The sequence below is a fragment of the Girardinichthys multiradiatus genome, chromosome 2 (genome assembly GCF_021462225.1).
Source record: "Girardinichthys multiradiatus isolate DD_20200921_A chromosome 2, DD_fGirMul_XY1, whole genome shotgun sequence".
Lineage (NCBI taxonomy): Eukaryota > Metazoa > Chordata > Actinopteri > Cyprinodontiformes > Goodeidae > Girardinichthys > Girardinichthys multiradiatus.
In genome coordinates, this window is record NC_061795.1 from 17,004,624 (window position 1) to 17,024,568 (window position 19,945).

The window sequence follows — 19,945 nt, forward strand, 5'->3', positions numbered from 1 at the left end:
GTGGAGGGGATGTGTTTGAGGGCTGGGGTGCTGATGGGCTGATGTGGTACATGGGGAGCTTGTTGGGGAAAATGAGACCCACAGAGAGAAAAAAAAAGAGGGGAAAAACTTGGAGGAGCATAGCTGGATTAAAGCCCCAACCAGCCTCTAACTTTTCCCAAACCACAGGGAGCTGGTGTCCAATGCCCTACATATTAAGCATGTACACTTGCCCACTTCCAGCTTATGACACAGATGGTAGAAATACACAAGAGCTGGGATATCACGCATTTCTGATGCTGCTTTCTCTGTGGTGGTGTCCGCTGACAGGACTCTTAAGCCGTCAACTCTCAGAGCGGGAGATGGACTAAATCAATTTGTTAAGTGAACTTCTTCAACTTGCAGCCAAAATTACTTAAAACACATTTCGTTCTTTGTTGGGTTTGAACCAGCTAGAAAAGCAATGAAGATAATTTGCTTGAACAATAGAGCCTTGTGTGCCACGGGGCAGACTTAGTATTGCAGAACGATGTTTGAACTGTGTGTTTGTGTGTTGTTCCGGTGACCTTCCATTCCCAATGGAAAAGCAACAAATGCAGCAGAAATTTCCATGTGTATGCTGCCACATCATGGAACATTCTCACCTCCTCTGCTGATTTTTCCACAAGCATGACATGGAAAGAAGATCCAGTGTAGCTGGATTTTACTGGCACTCACTATTTATGAGGATTGGTTATTCCACGTAACTCACTGAACTGCATCTATAGATGCTGCTGTCAAGTGGAGGAGAAGGGTGTAATATTTTATTTCTACATCTCACCATATAAAAGCTGTGACCTCTTGTCAAAGTAAAGTTTGTCTGAAGAGAATGTAAGCAATGATAAAGAGTCCTGGGAATGAAGATGTGAGCTCTCAGAATTGTATTTTGGTTTGTATTGTCATAGTTACTCAGTTGCTGCAAATTTACCGGTGTGCACATCAATTTATCAATATTTCATCCCACCACATCTCAAAGGTGCTGCATTGAATTGAGATCTGATGACTGTGGAAGCCACTGGAGTACAGTAAATTCTTTGTAATAATTAAGAAACAAGTTTGAGATGATTTGAGGTTTGTTACATGGTGTAACCCTTAGCAACAAAAGTCGAGTATGTGTGTTTTACCAATACTTAATTGATATTATGGGGTCCACAGTGTGCCAAGAAAATAATGCCCACACCATTATACCACCACCACCAGGCTATACCCTTGATAGGCAAGATGGATCCATGCTTTCATGTTGTTTACACAAAATTCTGACCCAACTATCTGGATGTTGCAGCCGTTTTATCATTGGACCAGGCAACGCATTTTTAAATTGTTATTGTCCAAATTTGTTGAATCTGTGCACTGACAATGACAATTTAGCAACTTTGTTGTAACTTTTAGCAAATTTTCAGACTCTTCTAGTGACTCTTTAAAAAAAGAAGAAGTGACTGGAGACTCCGACTTGAAAGCACTTTATCCCACTTACTCCTCTCAACAGGGTGCAACTGTGGGCCGTCCCAGTTTTAAAGGACCCACAGCTATTCCTCTCGCAGCGTGACTGAATTCTGAATCCGTCAAGCTGGCTCATCCATTTGATGCCATTGGCTCATTTTCTCATTGTCATTATCTATTTTTTCCTATTGTCTTTTTTGGTCCATTTACATTATGAATTTAGAATGTAAACAATAAAATGTTAAAAATGCTTTAACGAAAAATGTTAATATTTTACTGTAAAATATAGGTTTCTAAGTGGTAAGGTTAAAAAAAAAATCAGTATAAAGTTATCAAAATAAATAATATGAAATACTTAATAAACAAACTAAGATGACAAGTAGCTAAAACAATTACATCTTTTATGATTTATTTTTAGAACCTAGATAGAGAGGGAGGGTTGGAAGAGTGACACTAAAAGAATACATGCAAATGGTCAGCAGTGCAAATTAGGTTTGGATGTCATTTAGCGACTTCTAGCAACTTTTTGGACACCCAGTGACTACTTTCCTTACTGAGGAGTTGGCACTGTGGAGCCTTTGCAAATTGCACCCTCAGTTTCCTATTCTTAGCTGAAAGCAGCAGCAAGCAAGCAGCAAGCAGCCTGGCATTCTGCAGCTGTAGCCCATCTGCTTCAAAGTTTAAATGTTGTGCAGTATGGGAAGGTGTTCAGCATACTTTGGTTGTAAAAAGTGGTTATTTGTGCTACTGTTTTCCTCCAACATGTCTGCCACTCTCCTGTAACCTCTGATATCAATATAGCTTATTAACATTCACAACTGCCACTCACTGGATATGTTCTCTTTGCTGGACCATTCTCTGCAAATCAAGGATAAGGTCCGAAATGTCCTGATCACCTTGTCTAGCACAAACAATTCTGATGCTCAGTTTAAACATCAGGTAAGTGGTGTTCACCATTTCTAGATGCTGATATGATACAGACTGATTTGCCATAATTGAATGGGTGTACTTAATAATACTCTTATTTTGAAGTAAGAAGGAAGAAGTCCTTTAGTTGCCCTGCTGTGTTGACAGAGTGAGCCAATAAAAACGTCTTGTCAGGCTAGTGGACAATACAGAAGTACTGGGAAGGTAACTGTTAGCCATTAATGATCCTAAAGTTAGCACCTGCGTCTTAGATTTCTGTCTGTGCTACATAAAAAGGTTATTTTACAGTTTTTTAATGAGTAGGGACTGTATTTGCACACCTGTAGTTCAAAATCTAAGACTTAGTCCTGAGCGGAACAACTTTGCACCTAACAGTTTCTTTAAATCATTGTTTGAGATTAATAAAACATTTATTTTAATTCAAAGGCACAAAAGGGAGCATTTTCAATACTTTTTTGCCCTTAGGACCGCCTCAGAATTAGACATGCATAAAAACTGTAATATATAAAATAGCCCAACATGGACTGAGTATTATTACACTAATTTCGAACTTTTTAAAACACAGTTTAGGATTTGTGAAACCTTTTTGTGAAAACAAAATAAATGGGAAATTTTACAAAACATATTGTTAAAGTCTCGTTTCCGTGAACCCGACATTGTGTTGTGGTAAACTTACTTTGAAGATTTACAGTGAAGCTATGAACTGCTTCAAGGATTTTTTTCTAATAGCATGGACAACATTTGGTGTGTAACTTAACAAACCCTAAGACCAGAATTTTACAAATAGCAGCTGTGGAGTGTCAAGTTCTGCGGTCTCAGCTGTGCACCATATTGATGTTGTTTTATCAGAAAGGATCATTTTGAGTGCAGAACTTGGAGCCTTTCTGAGATTCTTTGGTTTTGACTGAGGTAATTCATTGTAATTTTAGCTTTCGCTTCAGCTTATTATTTGCTGCATCTGAATGATATGTGAAATTCAACTCAAGAAAAAGTCATTCATGGATTGGAAAAGTGAATTGTAGAGCAATTGAGTGTAAAAAAAAAGAAAAAGGTGGTAAGCACTGGGGCTTGATCAATGTGTTGCCAACATCTGATTTTTCACTTCGTATTTCACTAACTATAAAATGTTGTTCTGCTTTATATCACAGAGCATGAGGTGGGCAAATTGCTAAGGAAAGAGGAGTCTAAGGGCCTTGTAGTTTTTTCCTGGGAGTTTGCTTTCCGAAGCCCAAATTCACATCGTGAAAACAAAGCAAGAAGAGTAAAATAACCTCAAGGTGAAACTGTGGCCTAACCAACCACTGGACATTCAGCAGCACAAAACACACATACAGAAACACTTCACAGCTAAAGAAGTGGCATTCAGACAGAAATGTGAGGTGAGCAGACGCCCAGAAAGTTTACACGATGACGAAAACTGTAGACATGGAAATACAATAGCGCCTGAGGGTAGATCTATCCCATCACTTCAGACTGCTGATGTTGTCCTCCCTGTAGGTGTGAGGCCTGCGGGCATCACCACAAGAGTATTAACCTCATTTTACAACTACAGCTCATTCTCCCAGTCCAATATAAACAGGTGCACAACCCAGTTTGAGCACCATTACATCCACCCAGACCATTCCTTTTCTAGGTGCACACTGTACAACACCTTCCTTCACTGTCTGTGAATTTCAGGTTATTTACAGTTTATTTACTGAGCATCTTTAATGCACACAGCCACAACCAACTGTTAGACTAAAGTTGCTGTGTTGCTATGGATGCCGGTGATTGAGATAAATAAGCAATAAACAGAAATCTGTTTAAAGGATAAAAACAATAACTCCTATTCAAAATAATTCTACTTTTAGGTAAGAAAGAATCTATAAATTTTTCACTGAGGATAAACAGCGCTGCAGAAAACGCATAAAGCGCCAGAAAGCCTTGCTGGTGCATTTTTTGAACAATCCAGTTGCAGAGGGATGAATAAAGTCAGGTTGTGTTAACAGACCTCAGCCTGGGGTCTCTATGATCCCCACTTTGCCTTGTGGTCTATGATGTCACGCAGGGATTTTTTTTTTTTTTTGCCTTTGAATGGCCATGTGTTCCTCACCACTAATATCAAACAGATGACAAGAAACCTCCAAGTGATGGTCTTTCACAAAGACAAGCAGTCAAAACAAAGATATAGCAACCGAGAACAGTTCTGAGGCCGATCATATGACACAAGAGACTGTGCCATTTTAATTGCTGCAGGCTGTTTTGTGGCCGCACAGCGCTCTGTGTTCATCAAAATTATTGAAGGTTTAGGTCTCACATTGTTGTATGACAGCAGAAAAGTAAAGTCAATATCCAATCCAGTGAAGGTACATGTACTAACAGATGCCATCTAAGTTATGGTGTAAGGACATAGCAAGGTTTTAGAAGATCACAGTTTCAAAATGTTCGGTCACACTATTACTTCAGTATTTTAAACAACATACCAAAAAAATGTCAGAGTAAATCGTTTTCTCGAGCTGTACAGTGCATGCAGTGACAGAGAAGCCAATGCTGCACATGCCAATCAGCTGGCCTAAAGCAAATTCTTACAGCTCAAGTTACATCTAATAAAATATAATAGAGGAACACAAAAAAAATATATTTTAAAGTTTGGGATTATAATGTGACAAAATTCAAGTAACAAACACGTTATTAATACTAAGATTTTTAATGTAAAAATTATCTGGAGTTTATATCTTCTTTGAGCAGAAACTTAGCCCCTTCAGCAAAGACTCTACATTGCCTCTAAATAACAAAAGGCAAAACAAATTTGCATTCAATCTGTTTGTGTTTGCACGTGAATCGTCGTGAATTCAGAAAGTAAAAATAACAAACACAGAAGGATCTTGCGGATCAGAACATATCTCACTGAACCAGTGATCCTGACATCACAACAATAGAAGGTGTACACAACAGACACTCTGGCTCTTTAAATCATATATTTTTAATCACAAAATGTGAAACAGACTGATCTAGTTTTTCTCAGCCCAGGGGGGTTCCGGTCCCCTGGGCTTCAGACAACTAACAAAACACATCTTACTTCTGCTCTGCTGCCCACCTACAATGCTTTTCACACACACAGGGGATGACGGGGGTGAGCGTCCAGCAAATGGATGAAGCAGCGTGGCTTTCACATCATAAAAAGAATTTAAAGAAACAATAGAAACTTACAATGGGAAATTTCGTGTTTTGTAGCATCTGATTATTAAAGTTTCTTTCAATTTAAAAAGGAACAGAATCTATTTAAAAGAAATTTCAAACTTGAAAAAAAGGAACGTTGACAATTCAGGAGAGTGTCCTTAACATTGTAAATAACTTTAACTATGCTCATAAATTTAATTTAACTACTCTCTGCACCAGTAACCAAGTTGCCTCAACAGCTGCGCCTACTTACACAGTATACCCACTCTTTCTTTAAAAAAACCACCCTCAATTAGCTCCTCTCCTAAATAACCGTTCTTTTCACTCACAGTTTCCGGCTATGCATGCACCTCTTTTCATCAAGCCATCCCATCCATCTCCGAAACACCCCCACAAAAGGTCTTACACTCCTCTCTGTGTGTCCATAAACAAGGGGCACACTGAGCCACTTCCCATTCACATTGGATCATTTGCATGAAGGTCCTCTTCTCATTTCACGTCGCCAAACTAGCTCTGGCCCAGCAGTAAACACAAGGCTCAAGTGCTGAACCGGTTATCCTTTCATCCAGTATGAAAATGCTTTTATTTATTTATTTTTATTTGCTGGATATCATGTTTTTGATAATAATCTTTGCTTCAAAGAGTTTTAAGGCTTTGACCATTCCTGTTAGATACCTCCATTTTAACATTAATCATTGAAACCAGATTTTTATATACACCGTTAAAAGAAAATGTACTGCTTTTAACACAATCAGTTAAAATCACAACAATTAGTTCTATTTGCTGAATGCCAGAATAAAGATAGATATATTTTCTTCATTTATTCAGACATTTACATCCACTAAGATTACTATGCCTTCAAAAAAACGTCAGAGGCCCAAAACGATGATGTCAAGGCTTTGTAAGTCTCTGATAAGTTAATTCAAAACATTTAACAGAAATTTTAACATGCCTGTGGATATATTGTAAGGCACCCTTCAGACATCCTGCTTATTTGTATGACATCATTGAAAGAAAAATCTGCCAGCATATCAGGAAGAGAATTGTGGAACGCCACAAGTCTTGTCCATCCTTGGATACAATTTCCAGATGCCCGAAGGTACCACATTTATCTGTTCAAACAATTATATGCAAGTATAAACAACATGGGAATGTCAGGCTATAATACCATTTGGGAGAAGGACGGGTTCTGTGTCCCAGAGGGAAACGTGTTTTGGCTTGAAACCTGCATACAGACAGCAGAACAAAGGCAAAAGACCTTGAGAAGATACTGGTTGAAGATGGTGAGAGAGTGTAATTTTCACCAACATGTCCTGAAAGGCCACTTAGAGAGGAAGAAGCCATTAATTCCAAAGCAACATAAGAAAGATTCCAGTTTGCAAAGTCATTCCTCAATATATGAAAGCATGTCCTGAGGTCTGATGGAACTGATATTGAAGTGTTTGGCCATAATGTCCATCGCTACATTTGGAGGAGAAAGGGTAAAGCTTTTAAGCCTGAGAAACTTCTCCCACTTGGGAAGTACAGGGGTGGGTGCATCAAGTTGAGTGTGTTTCACTGCAGGAGAGACTGGTGCACTTCTCCAAAAATATGCTATCACGAGGAAATATTAAAGCAGCATCTCAACACATTAACCAGAAGGTTCAAGCCTGGACACAAATGGATCTTCCAAATGGACAATTACCTAGAGCTTAAAGGACAACAAATCAGTGTTGTTTAATTGGCCATAGCAAAGCCCTGATCTCAGTCCCATAGAATGTTGTGGACAGAGCTGAAAATATTTGTGACCAAGAAGCCTACAAACCCATCTCAGTTACTCCAGTTCTATCAGGAGAAATGGGCCAAAATTCCTGTAAACTATTGTGAGAAGCTTGTGGAAAGACACCCAAAACGATTTACCAACATCATACAGCTTAAAGGTAATTCTACCAAATGGAAAACAAGGGCGTCTAAGATAGTAATCAAAGTTTCTTTAAAACTTAAAAGTTTCTCTCTCATGCTGGCATTTTGCAAATAGAATTAGTTGTTTTAATCTTAACTGACCAAAAACAAGAAAAGTTTAAACTGATTTAATGTGAGATAGTGTTTCCCTGGATTTCAACTGTAGAAACTTTTTGTTTTTTTTATTCTTGTTCAATATTAATTCCTAGTTCTAATAATCACAGGAAATTACAAACATCCTTCTTTTCCCATCAGTGTTTCTTCCACATCATTGTCAGTTGGTTCCTATTATCTGTGCTTATTGCTCATCATTTTTGTGATTCTGATCACATTTCATAGAGCTGAAGACCGTTCTGTATGCGAGCAGAGAAGAAAAATGAATTTTTCTTCCATGCAGACCACAATCAAGACATATGACCGCAGCATATTATGAACATATGCTGTGTACAAAATAACATCGCAATCAGCTGAATGCTTGATTTATTTAGGTTTAATTTTTAATGATTTATGCTTCCCCAATCCATCCGCCAGTTGTGTGAGTGTGTTTCTGTCTATGTGTATATTTCCCTTCAAAGAGGAAAAATTTATGCAAATAATAGCTTGGGAAGCTTGTTGAAACAGTCGAAACTGGCAACTAAACGTAGAAGAGAAAATGTCATGTACGGACATGCAAAAGCAATAAATGAAGAATGTGGAGTTCTTACTCCGCAGGGTTCAAGGATATGCCTGTGTATGTTTCATAATGTAGATCATCAGCTTTTATAGGTAAAACATGATTTCTTTTCAGTATACAGCATGAAAATAAACCGTCTTAAAATAAATGAGAATATGCTTGATGTGATATCTCAATAAGTTATTTAACGGAGTATATACCCTTACTCATTTACATTTGCATTCAATTCTTCTGATCTACAACTTAACTATATGAACTTAACTTAAATATCCCATAAATATCCCATACTATACAGGTCCTTCTCAAAATATTAGCATATTGTGATAAAGTTCATTATTTTCCATAATGCCCTGATGAAAATTTAACATTCATATATTTTAGATTAATTGAACACTAACTGAAATATTTCAGGTCTTTTATTGTCTTAATACGGATGATTTTGGCATACAGCTCATGAAAACCCAAAATTCCTATCTCACAAAATTAGCATATTTCATCCGACCAATAAAAGAAAAGTGTTTTTAATACAAAACACGTCAACCTTCAAATAATCATGTACAGTTATGCACTCAATACTTGGTCGGGAATCCTTTTGCAGAAATGACTGCTTCAATGTGGCGTGGCATGGAGGCGATCAGCCTGTGTCACTGCTGAGGTCTTATGGAGGCCCAGGATGCTTTGATAGCGGCCTTTAGCTCATCCAGAGTGTTGGGTCTTGAGTCTCTCAACGTTCTCTTCACAATATCCCACAGATTCTCTATGGGGTTCAGGTCAGGAGAGTTGGCAGGCCAATTGAGCACAGTGATACTATAGTCAGTAAACCATTTACCAGTGGTTTTGGCACTGTCAGCAGGTGCCAGGTCGTGCTGAAGAATGAAATCTTCCTCTCCATAAAGCTTTTCAACAGATGGAAGCATGAAGAGCTCCAAAATCTCCTGATAGCTAGCTGCATTGACCCTGCCCTTGATAAAACACAGTGGACCAACACCAGCAGCTGACACGGCACCCCAGACCATCACTGACTGTGGGTACTTGACACTGGACTTCTGGCATTTTGGCATTTCCTTCTCTCCAGTCTTCCTCCAGACTCTGGCACCTTGATTTCCAAATGACATGCAGAATTTGATTTCATCCGAAAAAAGTACTTTGGACCACTGAGCAACAGTCCAGTGCTGCTTCTCTGTAGCCCAGGTCAGGTGCTTCTGCTGCTGTTTCTTGTTCAAAAGTGGCTTGACCTGGGGAATGCGGCACCTGTAGCCCATTTCCTGCACACGCCTGTGCACAGTGGCTCTGGATGTTTCTACTCCAGACTCAGTCCACTGCTTCCGCAGGTCCCCCAAGGTCTGGAATCGGCCCTTCTCCACAATCTTCCTCAGGGTCCAGTCACCTCTTCTCGTTGTGCAGCGTTTTCTGCCACACTTTTTCCTTCCCACAGACTTCCCACTGAGGTGCCTTGATACAGCACTCTGGGAACAGCCTATTCGTTCAGAAATTTCTTTCTGTGTCTTACCCTCTTGCTTGAGGGTGTCAATAGTGGCCTTCTGGACAGCAGTCAGGTCGGCAGTCTAACCCATGATTGGGGTTTTGAGTGATGAACCAGGCTGGGAGTTTTAAAGGCCTCAGGAATCTTTTGCAGGTGTTTAGAGTTAACTCGTTGATTCAGATGATTAGGTTCATAGCTCATTTAGAGACCCTTTTAATAATATGCTAATTTTGTGAGATAGGAATTTGGGGTTTTCATGAGCTGTATGCCAAAATCATCCGTATTAAGACAATAAAAGACCTGAAATATTTCAGTTACTGTGCAATGAATCTAAAATATATGAATGTTAAATTTTCATCATTACATTATGGAAAATAATGAACTTTATCACAATATGCTAATATTTTGAGAAGGACCTGCAGAACATAAATCCTACAAAGTGCAACATTGGGCTTAATCAGTGTTTAAAAATCTGTTATGTAATTAATAATATAAAAATTAGAAATTATAATAAAAAATCATATACACTTATCTGAGATCTAATCCACCATCTGAAATGTAAGTTCTGTATGTCTCACATTATTTGTGTTTAGATATTACTACAATACTTCTATTAGTATAATAATAATAATAATAATAGATGAAAAAGAAGAATCTTCTAGGGATTAATCCAATTCTCTGGATTAATAAAACTACCTGATTGTAAAGGCTGTAAAAACACAAATTTCAGTTAATTTTGAAGAACATACCTTGAAGATAATCCAATCCTAATATTTAGTTTTTCAGAAAAGAAGAATAAAACATAAGACCAATAAAAATTACATTTTTATACAGAAACTTCATCCCATTTGTGGAGGATGTCAGTGCCTAATGGATAACGGTCAAGTCAGCAGTCTTCTCATGGTTGTGTTGGCCGAAACATGACCATAATGTAACATTGTGTTAAAACATCTTGTTTTAAGCATTGGTTCTATGTAATGTTTAGTTATTTTGAGTTATTCTAATGGGTTCTCATTAACTATGACCTAAATTCAACAAAATCTACACAAATGAACACATGAAATGTGTCACTCTGTGTGTTATGAACCGGCATATGGGTTTCACTTTATCACTGACTTACTGAAATAAATAAACTCTTCAGTGATACTCTTATTGTAATCCCACAGTCACCATGTTTAAAGTATAAAATCTTGCATTTTTGTGCAATTTTGGTTTATTACCATGTTTCTGTCATTCTGTCACTCAGCAGTGACCATTAGGAGTACTTCAATCAATGGTAACTAAGGTCCGTCGGGAACTGCTCTGCACCCGCGAATGAAAATGTACATTTTCAGACATGAGTTTAGGAATTAAAAAAACAGAAACTTAAAACTATGAAGTCTGGAATTATGTATTTTGCTGTCAACACAACAGTAGAAATGAAAGCTTTTTTGTTTCCTTTTCTAAAAGATAATGTAATGTCTTAGAAATGGCGTGGTCATTTTCTAATAGTTTATGCTAAGTATTTTTCATTACATTTAGTACAAAAAAAGACATCTCTACCCGTTAGTGTTTTGTTTTACGATACTATAACATAAATAGACAATTTATTTTCAGTGTTCAGAACAGACAGTTCCAGTGTTACTGGAAAACTAACATTCTCCACCGTATTCCAGTTGGCAGCAAAGGCTTTAACAGAGTTCTCCACTCAAATTTTGGTGCAACACATTGCACCACACCTACAAAATGTTCTTCATTTCTCGGCCTCTAACACCGGACCTAGACAATCTAGAGGGTGTGAGTCAAGATTCAGTTAATTTAGTGGAAATAAACAAAAACAAGATCTATAAAAGTTGTTTTTTTTAAATCATAGATTTGACAGATCTTTCCATTCACCTTAAATCAGCTGTGGTCATTTTTTTGAGATTTCTATGCGTCTCTGAGTTCATCTCTGTGCAATACTTTAAAAACTGACACATTTCCCACACTGCAAAGCACAGCTCCCACCGAGGGCCATTTTCCTTATGGGCAGTCCAAACTTCACTGTGGATAAATCAGAACATGAGCACAATCCCTATCTGACAGTAAAGTTCTGGGCTATTACCTACTGATATTTAGCAATTACTTTCTGAAAAGCAATTAGATAGATTCTGGTGTGCAAAACAACGCCATGAAGAGCTGATAGTGTAAATTCCATTTGTTTAGTTATACAATTTCTCACTGCTTGAAGACGTGTGGATATCTCGCTCTGTCGGGTCTTTATTCAACTAGTCCTTGGTGTTTCACCTGCTGATGATGACATGCCTTGCAGCCTTATTTGCAAGTAAAAACTTCCGTCCTCTCACTGCAGGTGTTGCATTTGACGAAGCAGCACCACTGGAACTTACAGTTGCACTGCCACACTTTGGTGTACTGGTGTGTGTTGTAGCCGCGACCGCAGCACATTAGGTCACAGCCATCTGTATGTAGCGAAGTGCGGTTGCACAGGCGTCCCTGGGTGCCCACGCTCCCCGTGGCTGCGTCCTCCTCGCAGTAGTTTGGTGACCTCTCAATGTAAACAAGGTCTGTCTCCATGGGCTTTCGGTAGCCCTGAGTCTGCTTTACCTTCAGGTGAGTGGGCTGGCGCAGTCGGCTAGCCCGGACCACCTCCACGTGAACGGCCTCGTTGTACTTCTCCTTGAGCACGTAGCCGATCTCACGGAACTTCGGAAGCGTCGTCCAGCAGGTCTTGGTGGTGCAGGAGCCGGAGACGCCGTGACACTTGCACTCCAGCTTCATCCTTTCTTCCAAAACCTGCAGAGTGATAGGGAAGACGAAACAGCTATAACTAGAGCAGACAAACACATATCACCAAGCTTCCATTTGTTTAAAAATGTTGATATTAAATTCTTTGTGACTGTTTTGTGATAGGATAAAGGCAGTTATTCAGAACTATATATGGAGAAAGAAAACAAAAAAACAAAACAAAAGAAATGCTAGACAATGTCTTAATTAACCAGTCAACCAAATAATCACCCAACCAACCAACCAATAAAAGAAACTGACCAATCAACAAATCAGGCAATTAACCAACAATCAAATCACCCAAATAACCAACCAATAACCAGCTAATTATTCAACCAACCAACAAACTAACTTATAAAAGAATTAACTAGCCAACTATTTTACTTCACCACCCAATCAACAAATTAACTAAGCAATCAACCAATCTCCCAGGAAACTAACCAATCAACAGGCAGCCAATTAACGAACAAATCAAGCAATTTATCAGCCAACTAAGCAACTAATCACCCACTTTTGCAGACTGAATAGCAATCTGTGGCAAAAAAAGTATATCTTTGAATGCTTGTAGATGTTTTCTTTTTCATAAAGATTACAACTTTGTGAGAGGGTGTTGTTTATAGTTACCAGCCTAGCATTGTGTAAGCTATGTGCAAAATACCTCTGCCATCTTCTCAGCATTAAATTACATGTATGAAAGTGGAAACTGAAACTGAAATATAAGGCTTCTTTACAAGCCTAAAATGAAAGGCTTATTGTCAATTCTGAACAAAAAAAATGCATGTTATGCCTTGTGCTGATATTTCCAGTAATGGTGATAGTGCTGATCACTTGTAGCCACGGGCACTTCATCAGAGGCTGTCAGTCTGGATGACTGCTGATCTAGGTGAACGAATCCAAACATATCTTAATTCTCCACTCTGCATTTAGCAGCCTGTCCTGAAAAAAGGTAAATTGTATGTACTAGTAATGTCCTATCCTGTAATTTTCTCTATCTTCTCTAAACCACATCAGTTATAGATGAAAATAAGCCATCAGTCATCCAGACAGAGTTAAATCAAGAATATTGTTTTAGGAAATGTGTTGCACATGCAAAACCAAACAAAGATCAGCTTATTTATGGGTTCAAATTTTAAAGGGTAACTATTGTGATGCCTTGCATAATATGCTGGTAATTAAATGAGTAAACTACTATATGCAACCCATTACCAAAAGAAAAAAAAGATTTAGACTTTTTGGTTTTAGGTTTAAATCTAATGATCAAATGTTTAAGACTTGGTGTATGTGTTTCTTTGTGGTTATCAACCACATATGGCAAATATGATGAAACATCCTCTAGTCTCTGAGGATATGGTGACTATTGTATTCTGTCACTTCAAACTTCAAAATCATTCACAGTAAAAGCTGTACTTTGTGGAGGTTGTGCTGAATCATTCTTAAAGGCAAGGGAACATAGAAACAAGGGAGTGAAGTTCAAATGGCTCCCATTAACACATCTATAATAGTCTGACATGAGGCCTTTAACCCAATTAGGAACCTTCTACTTGTCTGAACTAAGCATTTGACTTTTTGTATAATATGCTGGTTGGTTGTGCAGCTTTTTCCTGGCACCCACCCTTTCCAGAGGCAGAAGTCATCCCTTCTTATGAACACTTATGAACATTCACAATTGACGTTCAGTATCTCTGTCGGTCATGTCTGCGCACCCATGTGGTCACAGTTTCCCAGTTTAAGGACGTTTGATTGAAAAAACATGAGTTCCCCTGACTACATAAAAGGCGGGGTCAGCTGTCAGCTCCGCCGCGGATGTTGATTCAGAGTGAGGATTTCCAAAAATGCACAGCACAAAACCCACAAGGAATGCCTGGCATAGGGAGCCTGACAGATGCATGGAAACATTTACTTAAACTACGTCGATCAAAGCCTCCGATCTTTTACTGATTAGTCCAGCATAACCAGAGTCCCATCTCAAGATTGCTTGTTAAACACCCCCCCAACCCTTCCATCCCTGCAAGATTTAAGCAGTGTGGTGTTTCACTGGGTGTTCTTTTACATTTGTTTTGGTCACAGAATATAATATTGTAGTTAGAGTCTGCTGTTTTTATGATGGCCCATATTAGTGTTTGGAATAAAATCTTATCCCTTCTTAGCCATAGATTCTTCCCTCATCAAAATCTGGATGTTTTCTTTTATTATTGGCAATACCTATATTAATCAAGACAGGAGTTTTCTAACCAAACGTTTACGGCATCAAATACCACAAGTGAGAGAAATCAAACTTTTTGTAATTGAAAGAATTCCCTTTGCAAGTGCATTGTACTTTATGTTCTGGTGGCATAAAAAATATTTTTACTCCACTAGCTACATAGTTGAAATGAAAAAGTGATTTGCTCTCTGTATGCTTTCCAATATCACTGATAATTATGGAAAAAAAATCCACACAGAAGGAAAAAAGATTTTTTTCTTACCGAGTCAGAATGAGTTTAAAAAAAAATAATAGTATGAATAAATGAAGAAAATGTTAATAGACTTGCACATTTGCTAGTGAGAAAAAAGAGCAAAATTGTCAGAGAAAGTAAGTTATATTACTTAAGTTATGTGGATGTAGGAAGATATTATAATGTCACAGTTAGGCACTGGCCCTGTTTCTAATATTAACGTATACCAGCGTTTAAGTTAGTCTCAAAAGTTGTCATTTTTTTACCGATCAGAATATCACACCGCTACCCCTTCCTCACCAGGTCGGTCGAGCATGCACGTTTCCCTTCCGTACAAAAAAGTCAAAGTCAGCTGTTTGAAACATCATTATAGGGAAACTAAAGCAGTGCCACCTATCACTCTTATCAAGGTAACAGCTGACTGCAGGCTAGCTACCGGAGCAGGTAGTCCAACTAATACTGGCTAATTGTTAACCACTAGGACTCTAAAGGACCACCTTAAATTGAAAAATAGAAGATTTTTGTGGAATTTAACTCTGCCTCAGACCTTCTTGACTACAAAATCCATTTCTGCCCAAACATCACCAATTCTTATTCCCAATTTAATATAGAATCAAGCATTACCTGTCACCATTGTTATAAGTGATGGTTGCAGAGTAGAACCAGTTCCATTAAGCATGCTGGTAGGGTCAAATTAATAAATCTTCTATCTATTTAAACCCGAAATTTAAAAAATGCTCTGAAATACTGGAAGTAGACTGGGTACACTGAGCCTGGAGTTTCCAGGCTCAGTTTCCGTGGCCCAGGGTGAGACCAGAAACAGTGCCAACCCTTACAGCCCAGCATGCCAGCAGCCTGGCATCCACTAACCCTAAGCCTGATCAGTCTGATCTACTAACACCGCTATTGTCAGCCTGCTTTCACACCCTGAATAGATGCAGTCAAATGGGAGTGACATGTTTTGGTATTGTGCAGACAACTACAATAATATCCACTTCCTGACTTCATAATTCCATGAACAGAACTGGTAAGAAGGGAAGACACACCATCTGTCATCTACTGGGCAGGATATATTTTCCCCCAGGTTAAAGAAAAACTAAGCTATTAATCAGATTAATTTTTTCTTTTGATTTACAACTTTTTTCTCTTTTTGCATTCATGGCTGTTCTTAGAAAATCGTAAATTGAAAACTGAACAAGTGATAATAATTGGCTTAAGCAGAACAAGCTGCTGAAACATTTCCTTGTTGATCAATCCCTTAACAATGATAAAAGATAATGAAAAAGTATTTATGCCCCTTGAGTGTTTTTGTTCATGTAACAACTATAAATTTAAATGTAGTTTTAGGGCATTTGATGTGATAAACTCAGACAAAGCAGCACATAATTGTTTTGAAGGAAGTAGTACAAAAAGCACATGTTGATTAAAAATGTTTTACAAATGACATTTGTTTCCTTCATCCATTGTTTCATGACCCCATATCCTCTGTGACAAAGCCTCAAAATGAGGTTTGCTTTTCTTTTCAAGAGTCCTAAAAAGTGTGAGGCATTGGGAAACAATCTTTACCTTTCTGCCGGCCTCGTTGTTGTGCAAGTTCATCAGGCGACGGGGGGTCTTTTTAATCTCACGGGCATCCACGAAGCGCCGTGAGAACTCGATGCCGTACTTGATGTCAGCTGAGCAGCCTCCCCACTTCCAGCCTTCCTCCTGGTTGTAGTAGCCCTGCTTCTCCCGGTCGCAGCCGCACTGGCTCAGGTTGCCCTGGCTGCAGGCAGCTGTGATCGCATGGGCCACCCCTGCTGCTGTGATGGCATAGGTGAACGCTGCTTCCCGACTGCCTAAAAGAAAGACAGTAGATTGATTTTAGAAAAAAACAATAATGGTTTTAAAAGCAAACATTTGGGAGATCAAGGAAATATAGTAAGTACAATGTTGATTTCAATACCTATTGGTATAGGTAAATATCAAGTTATAAATAGAACAGATTCAAATATAGCACATCATCTTAGTGAATCACCACTTTTCCTTTTCTGCCCTGGGCAGCTTCCTCCCTGCACCTTGGTACAAAAGTGGTTACATTCCTGACCGCAGTCCTTGGGCCCAGCCTGTGAGGCTGCAGCGTCAGAATTCCAGAGTGGGGAGAGCTTTTTAGGTGCTGTCCAAAGTGCTGAATTCCTCTGCAGGAGCACCTTGTTCTGCTGCCCACACTGCACACTTGCCCACACTGCACACTGCTGGGGTCTGCAGGTCTTGCTGCATTCCCTTCTGCATTCCTCATTTACGGGAAAGGAATCACTTTGCCATGTCTAAAGGGCATGTGATAAGGTGTTCACAATACAATAACAGCTGGTAAAACTACATGGGTGGTTTAAAGCTTCTTTAGGGTAGTGTAAAACTCAGGATAATCCAGTTCTATGCTTTGGCCCTGCAGCCATCTTTTAAAAAAGTTTCCAGTCTTTCCAGTACAAATCACTTTGAAAAACTATGTAAAAATATGGAATCTGATTTAAGAATGTTTCAGGTCTGGATAAATGTGGAAAAGTGAAGCAGTGTTTGGAAATAAATTTGGATTTTCAGACTGTGCAAGCCCTATTCTTTCATCCATCCATCCATCCAGCCATCCATCCATCCATCCATCTTGTGGTCTGTGGTATCCTGTATAAAGCTGACCTCTGTAGAAAGATCTATTATACCTTCATGGTGGAGTTTTAAACATTTCAAAATTTGGATATAGGTTTTAATACAGAATGTGAAAACTCACCGACTTTAAGAAGCTATATAAAACAATCTTTAATCAAGCTCAGTGGTAACTTTTTTTGTTTTTAGCGACATCAAACATGTCAGTGAGAGTGTGGGGGTTTGCACTTGAGTTGCGCTGCTTGTTACCTCATAGAGTGAATTGGACAATGGCAATGCATTTAGCCATCTACACATTTGCTAAAGGTTAAGCAGAGCATCAGAATTGGGAAGAAAGGGAACCTAAGTGACTTTTGAAAATCATGTGAGAATGATCTGAAAAAGAGAAAATATCCGGTGAGCTGCAGTTGTGTGGTCAAAACAGGCTTGTTGATGTCAGAAGACAGAGGAGAATGGACACATTTCTTTAAGATTATAGAAGCGTTTTAGTAGCTCAACGCATCGCTCATTACAACCAAGGAAGGTGTAAAACTATTTCCAAGTACACAATGTGTCATACTTTGAACCAAATAGGCTACAGCGGCAAAAGACGATTCCTGTCAGCTGTGATTAAGAAACTGAGGCTACAGTTTGCTCACTCAGACAATCGATTTTAGCTGCGACATTTGGATGGCAGGGTCAAAAACAACAATAAGACAGGTCTGGTCCATCCCACCTGGAGACGATTTAAAAGCACAGCAAGCCGGATTCTCTACCTGAAATAAATACTGGTTTTAATGCAGCACAATGTGAATCAACAAAATGACTATACATATCACAAGCAGAGACTAAAAGCAGGAGGTAGCTAGATGAATATAAAGAGTGTAGCAGTCTCATCCCGTAATGTTTACACAGCAGACAACTAAATCCTGTTTTCCATGGGAAATATTGCAACTATTTACTGTCTAATATTATCACTCATGAATGATCCCTTTAGAGGAGTTTGAGCTTAACACTATAGAGTGTTAGTTTTCACTCTTAAACATAATTTAGGGCGTCAAATGTTGCAGACATATCAACAATGATATCCACCATGGAACCAAATGTGAATTACATGTTTAATCATATGCAGCAACAGAAAAACTTTTAAAAAAGCAAAACATAAACTGCCTTAATTGCAAGCGGAAAAATAAGGTTACCTGCATAATTGTTCCGGATCAAAAGAACTCTGAACAATTAAGTCAGAGTTAGAGTTCTTTAATATCATTGCAGTCTGATAAAAACTAAGGTCGAAAGTTGTTACTATTGTACCGATACTTCTTTTTAGTGATTATTTTGCCTTTTGTACTATGATTTATGAGACTTTCAAATAAAAAAAACCAATTCATTTTTATGTACTGCTAATTATAGTGCATTTATGATGCCATTTGCAGCTGTTTTACAGCTGATTTCCTCCACAGATGGGCTTTTTACACCTCTTATTGAAGTCTCTGGGGTATTTTCTCTCCAACATGTTTTCACCCAAAGCTGCTGTTAATTTCCCATCCCGGGACTCGCAGTCTGCCGCTAATACCGTGGCCACAGGTTTGCCCAGAGGGGACTGACTCACAACCGCTTGCTTCTTTGGTTAGCAGCAGAGCTGTGCCCCAACAGCTTGTGGTAATATTCTGCTGCCCCTACCTCACACACATACACACAAATGGCACAGTATAATGTGCATGGATGCACCACAAAGTGACTGGCCAAGTAATAAAAATACACTACATGCTCACACTGTCCTCCACCCTGACACACATTGACTGTTTAAAAGGCATTTTGCACATAGATGCACAAACAGGGTGACACTGTAATGTTTAAAACAGGATAAAGGTAGTTTCCAGAGAAAGGGTGGTTCCCCAAGCCTTATAGCCCCAGCACATTTCTGGGCCTGTTAAGCTCTGCTGTTCATGGGGTAACGCATGATGATAAGGTTGTAGTGGTTCTTACCCCTCGATGGGTCTAGGGTCAGAAAACAGGGTGGTCAAACTTCAAAAGTGGAATTTGGGACTCAAGCACAGGGTTTTATTTGTGAGGTTAATCAAAGAAGACATAGGAAATTGGATTATTCGCATTAAGTTATTTGTATGAATTATTCTGCATTTGCAAAATAACTTCACTCCTTTTGCTGTCAATGCCACATTGACCGGAACTGCATTAAATGCACCCATTAGAGCATCAAAAATCCCTAAAGAGTCTAGCCCAAAACGTTCTGACAGTCCTCCAGGAGGAACCACCCTGGGATAGCCTCACTAGCTGTCAGTGGAAAATTGGACTGACTGGAGAAACCTCAATGAATTTGGAAACATCCAGCTGAGAAGAATGGGGGCTATATTAAACCAGATGTCTAATGGAGTTTAGTGGCAAGTGTCTGCTCTGGTAGCCAAGAAACGAGGCGAGCAGATCAGCATTACTTTCCCCAAAATGGGTGCAGGAGGTTATAAACAACCAAAA

The 19,945-nt window shown here is 38.8% G+C and overlaps 1 protein-coding gene across 2 annotated transcripts in view; it reads right to left on the reverse strand.

Moving 5' to 3' along the window:
- Positions 1 to 11,015: 11,015 nt before the first annotated feature.
- The window catches only part of wnt7bb (wingless-type MMTV integration site family, member 7Bb), a 45,472-nt gene continuing 36,542 nt past the window's right edge, over positions 11,016 to 19,945 (reverse strand). For both annotated transcript variants that reach the window (XM_047380666.1, XM_047380656.1), the window contains exons 3-4: positions 16,406 to 16,677; positions 11,016 to 12,413 (exon numbers count right to left, since the gene is read on the reverse strand). In XM_047380666.1, the coding sequence (XP_047236622.1) occupies positions 11,934 to 12,413; positions 16,406 to 16,677 (752 nt within the window). In that variant the 3' untranslated portion in view covers positions 11,016 to 11,933. The remainder of the gene's footprint in view (positions 12,414 to 16,405; positions 16,678 to 19,945) is intronic.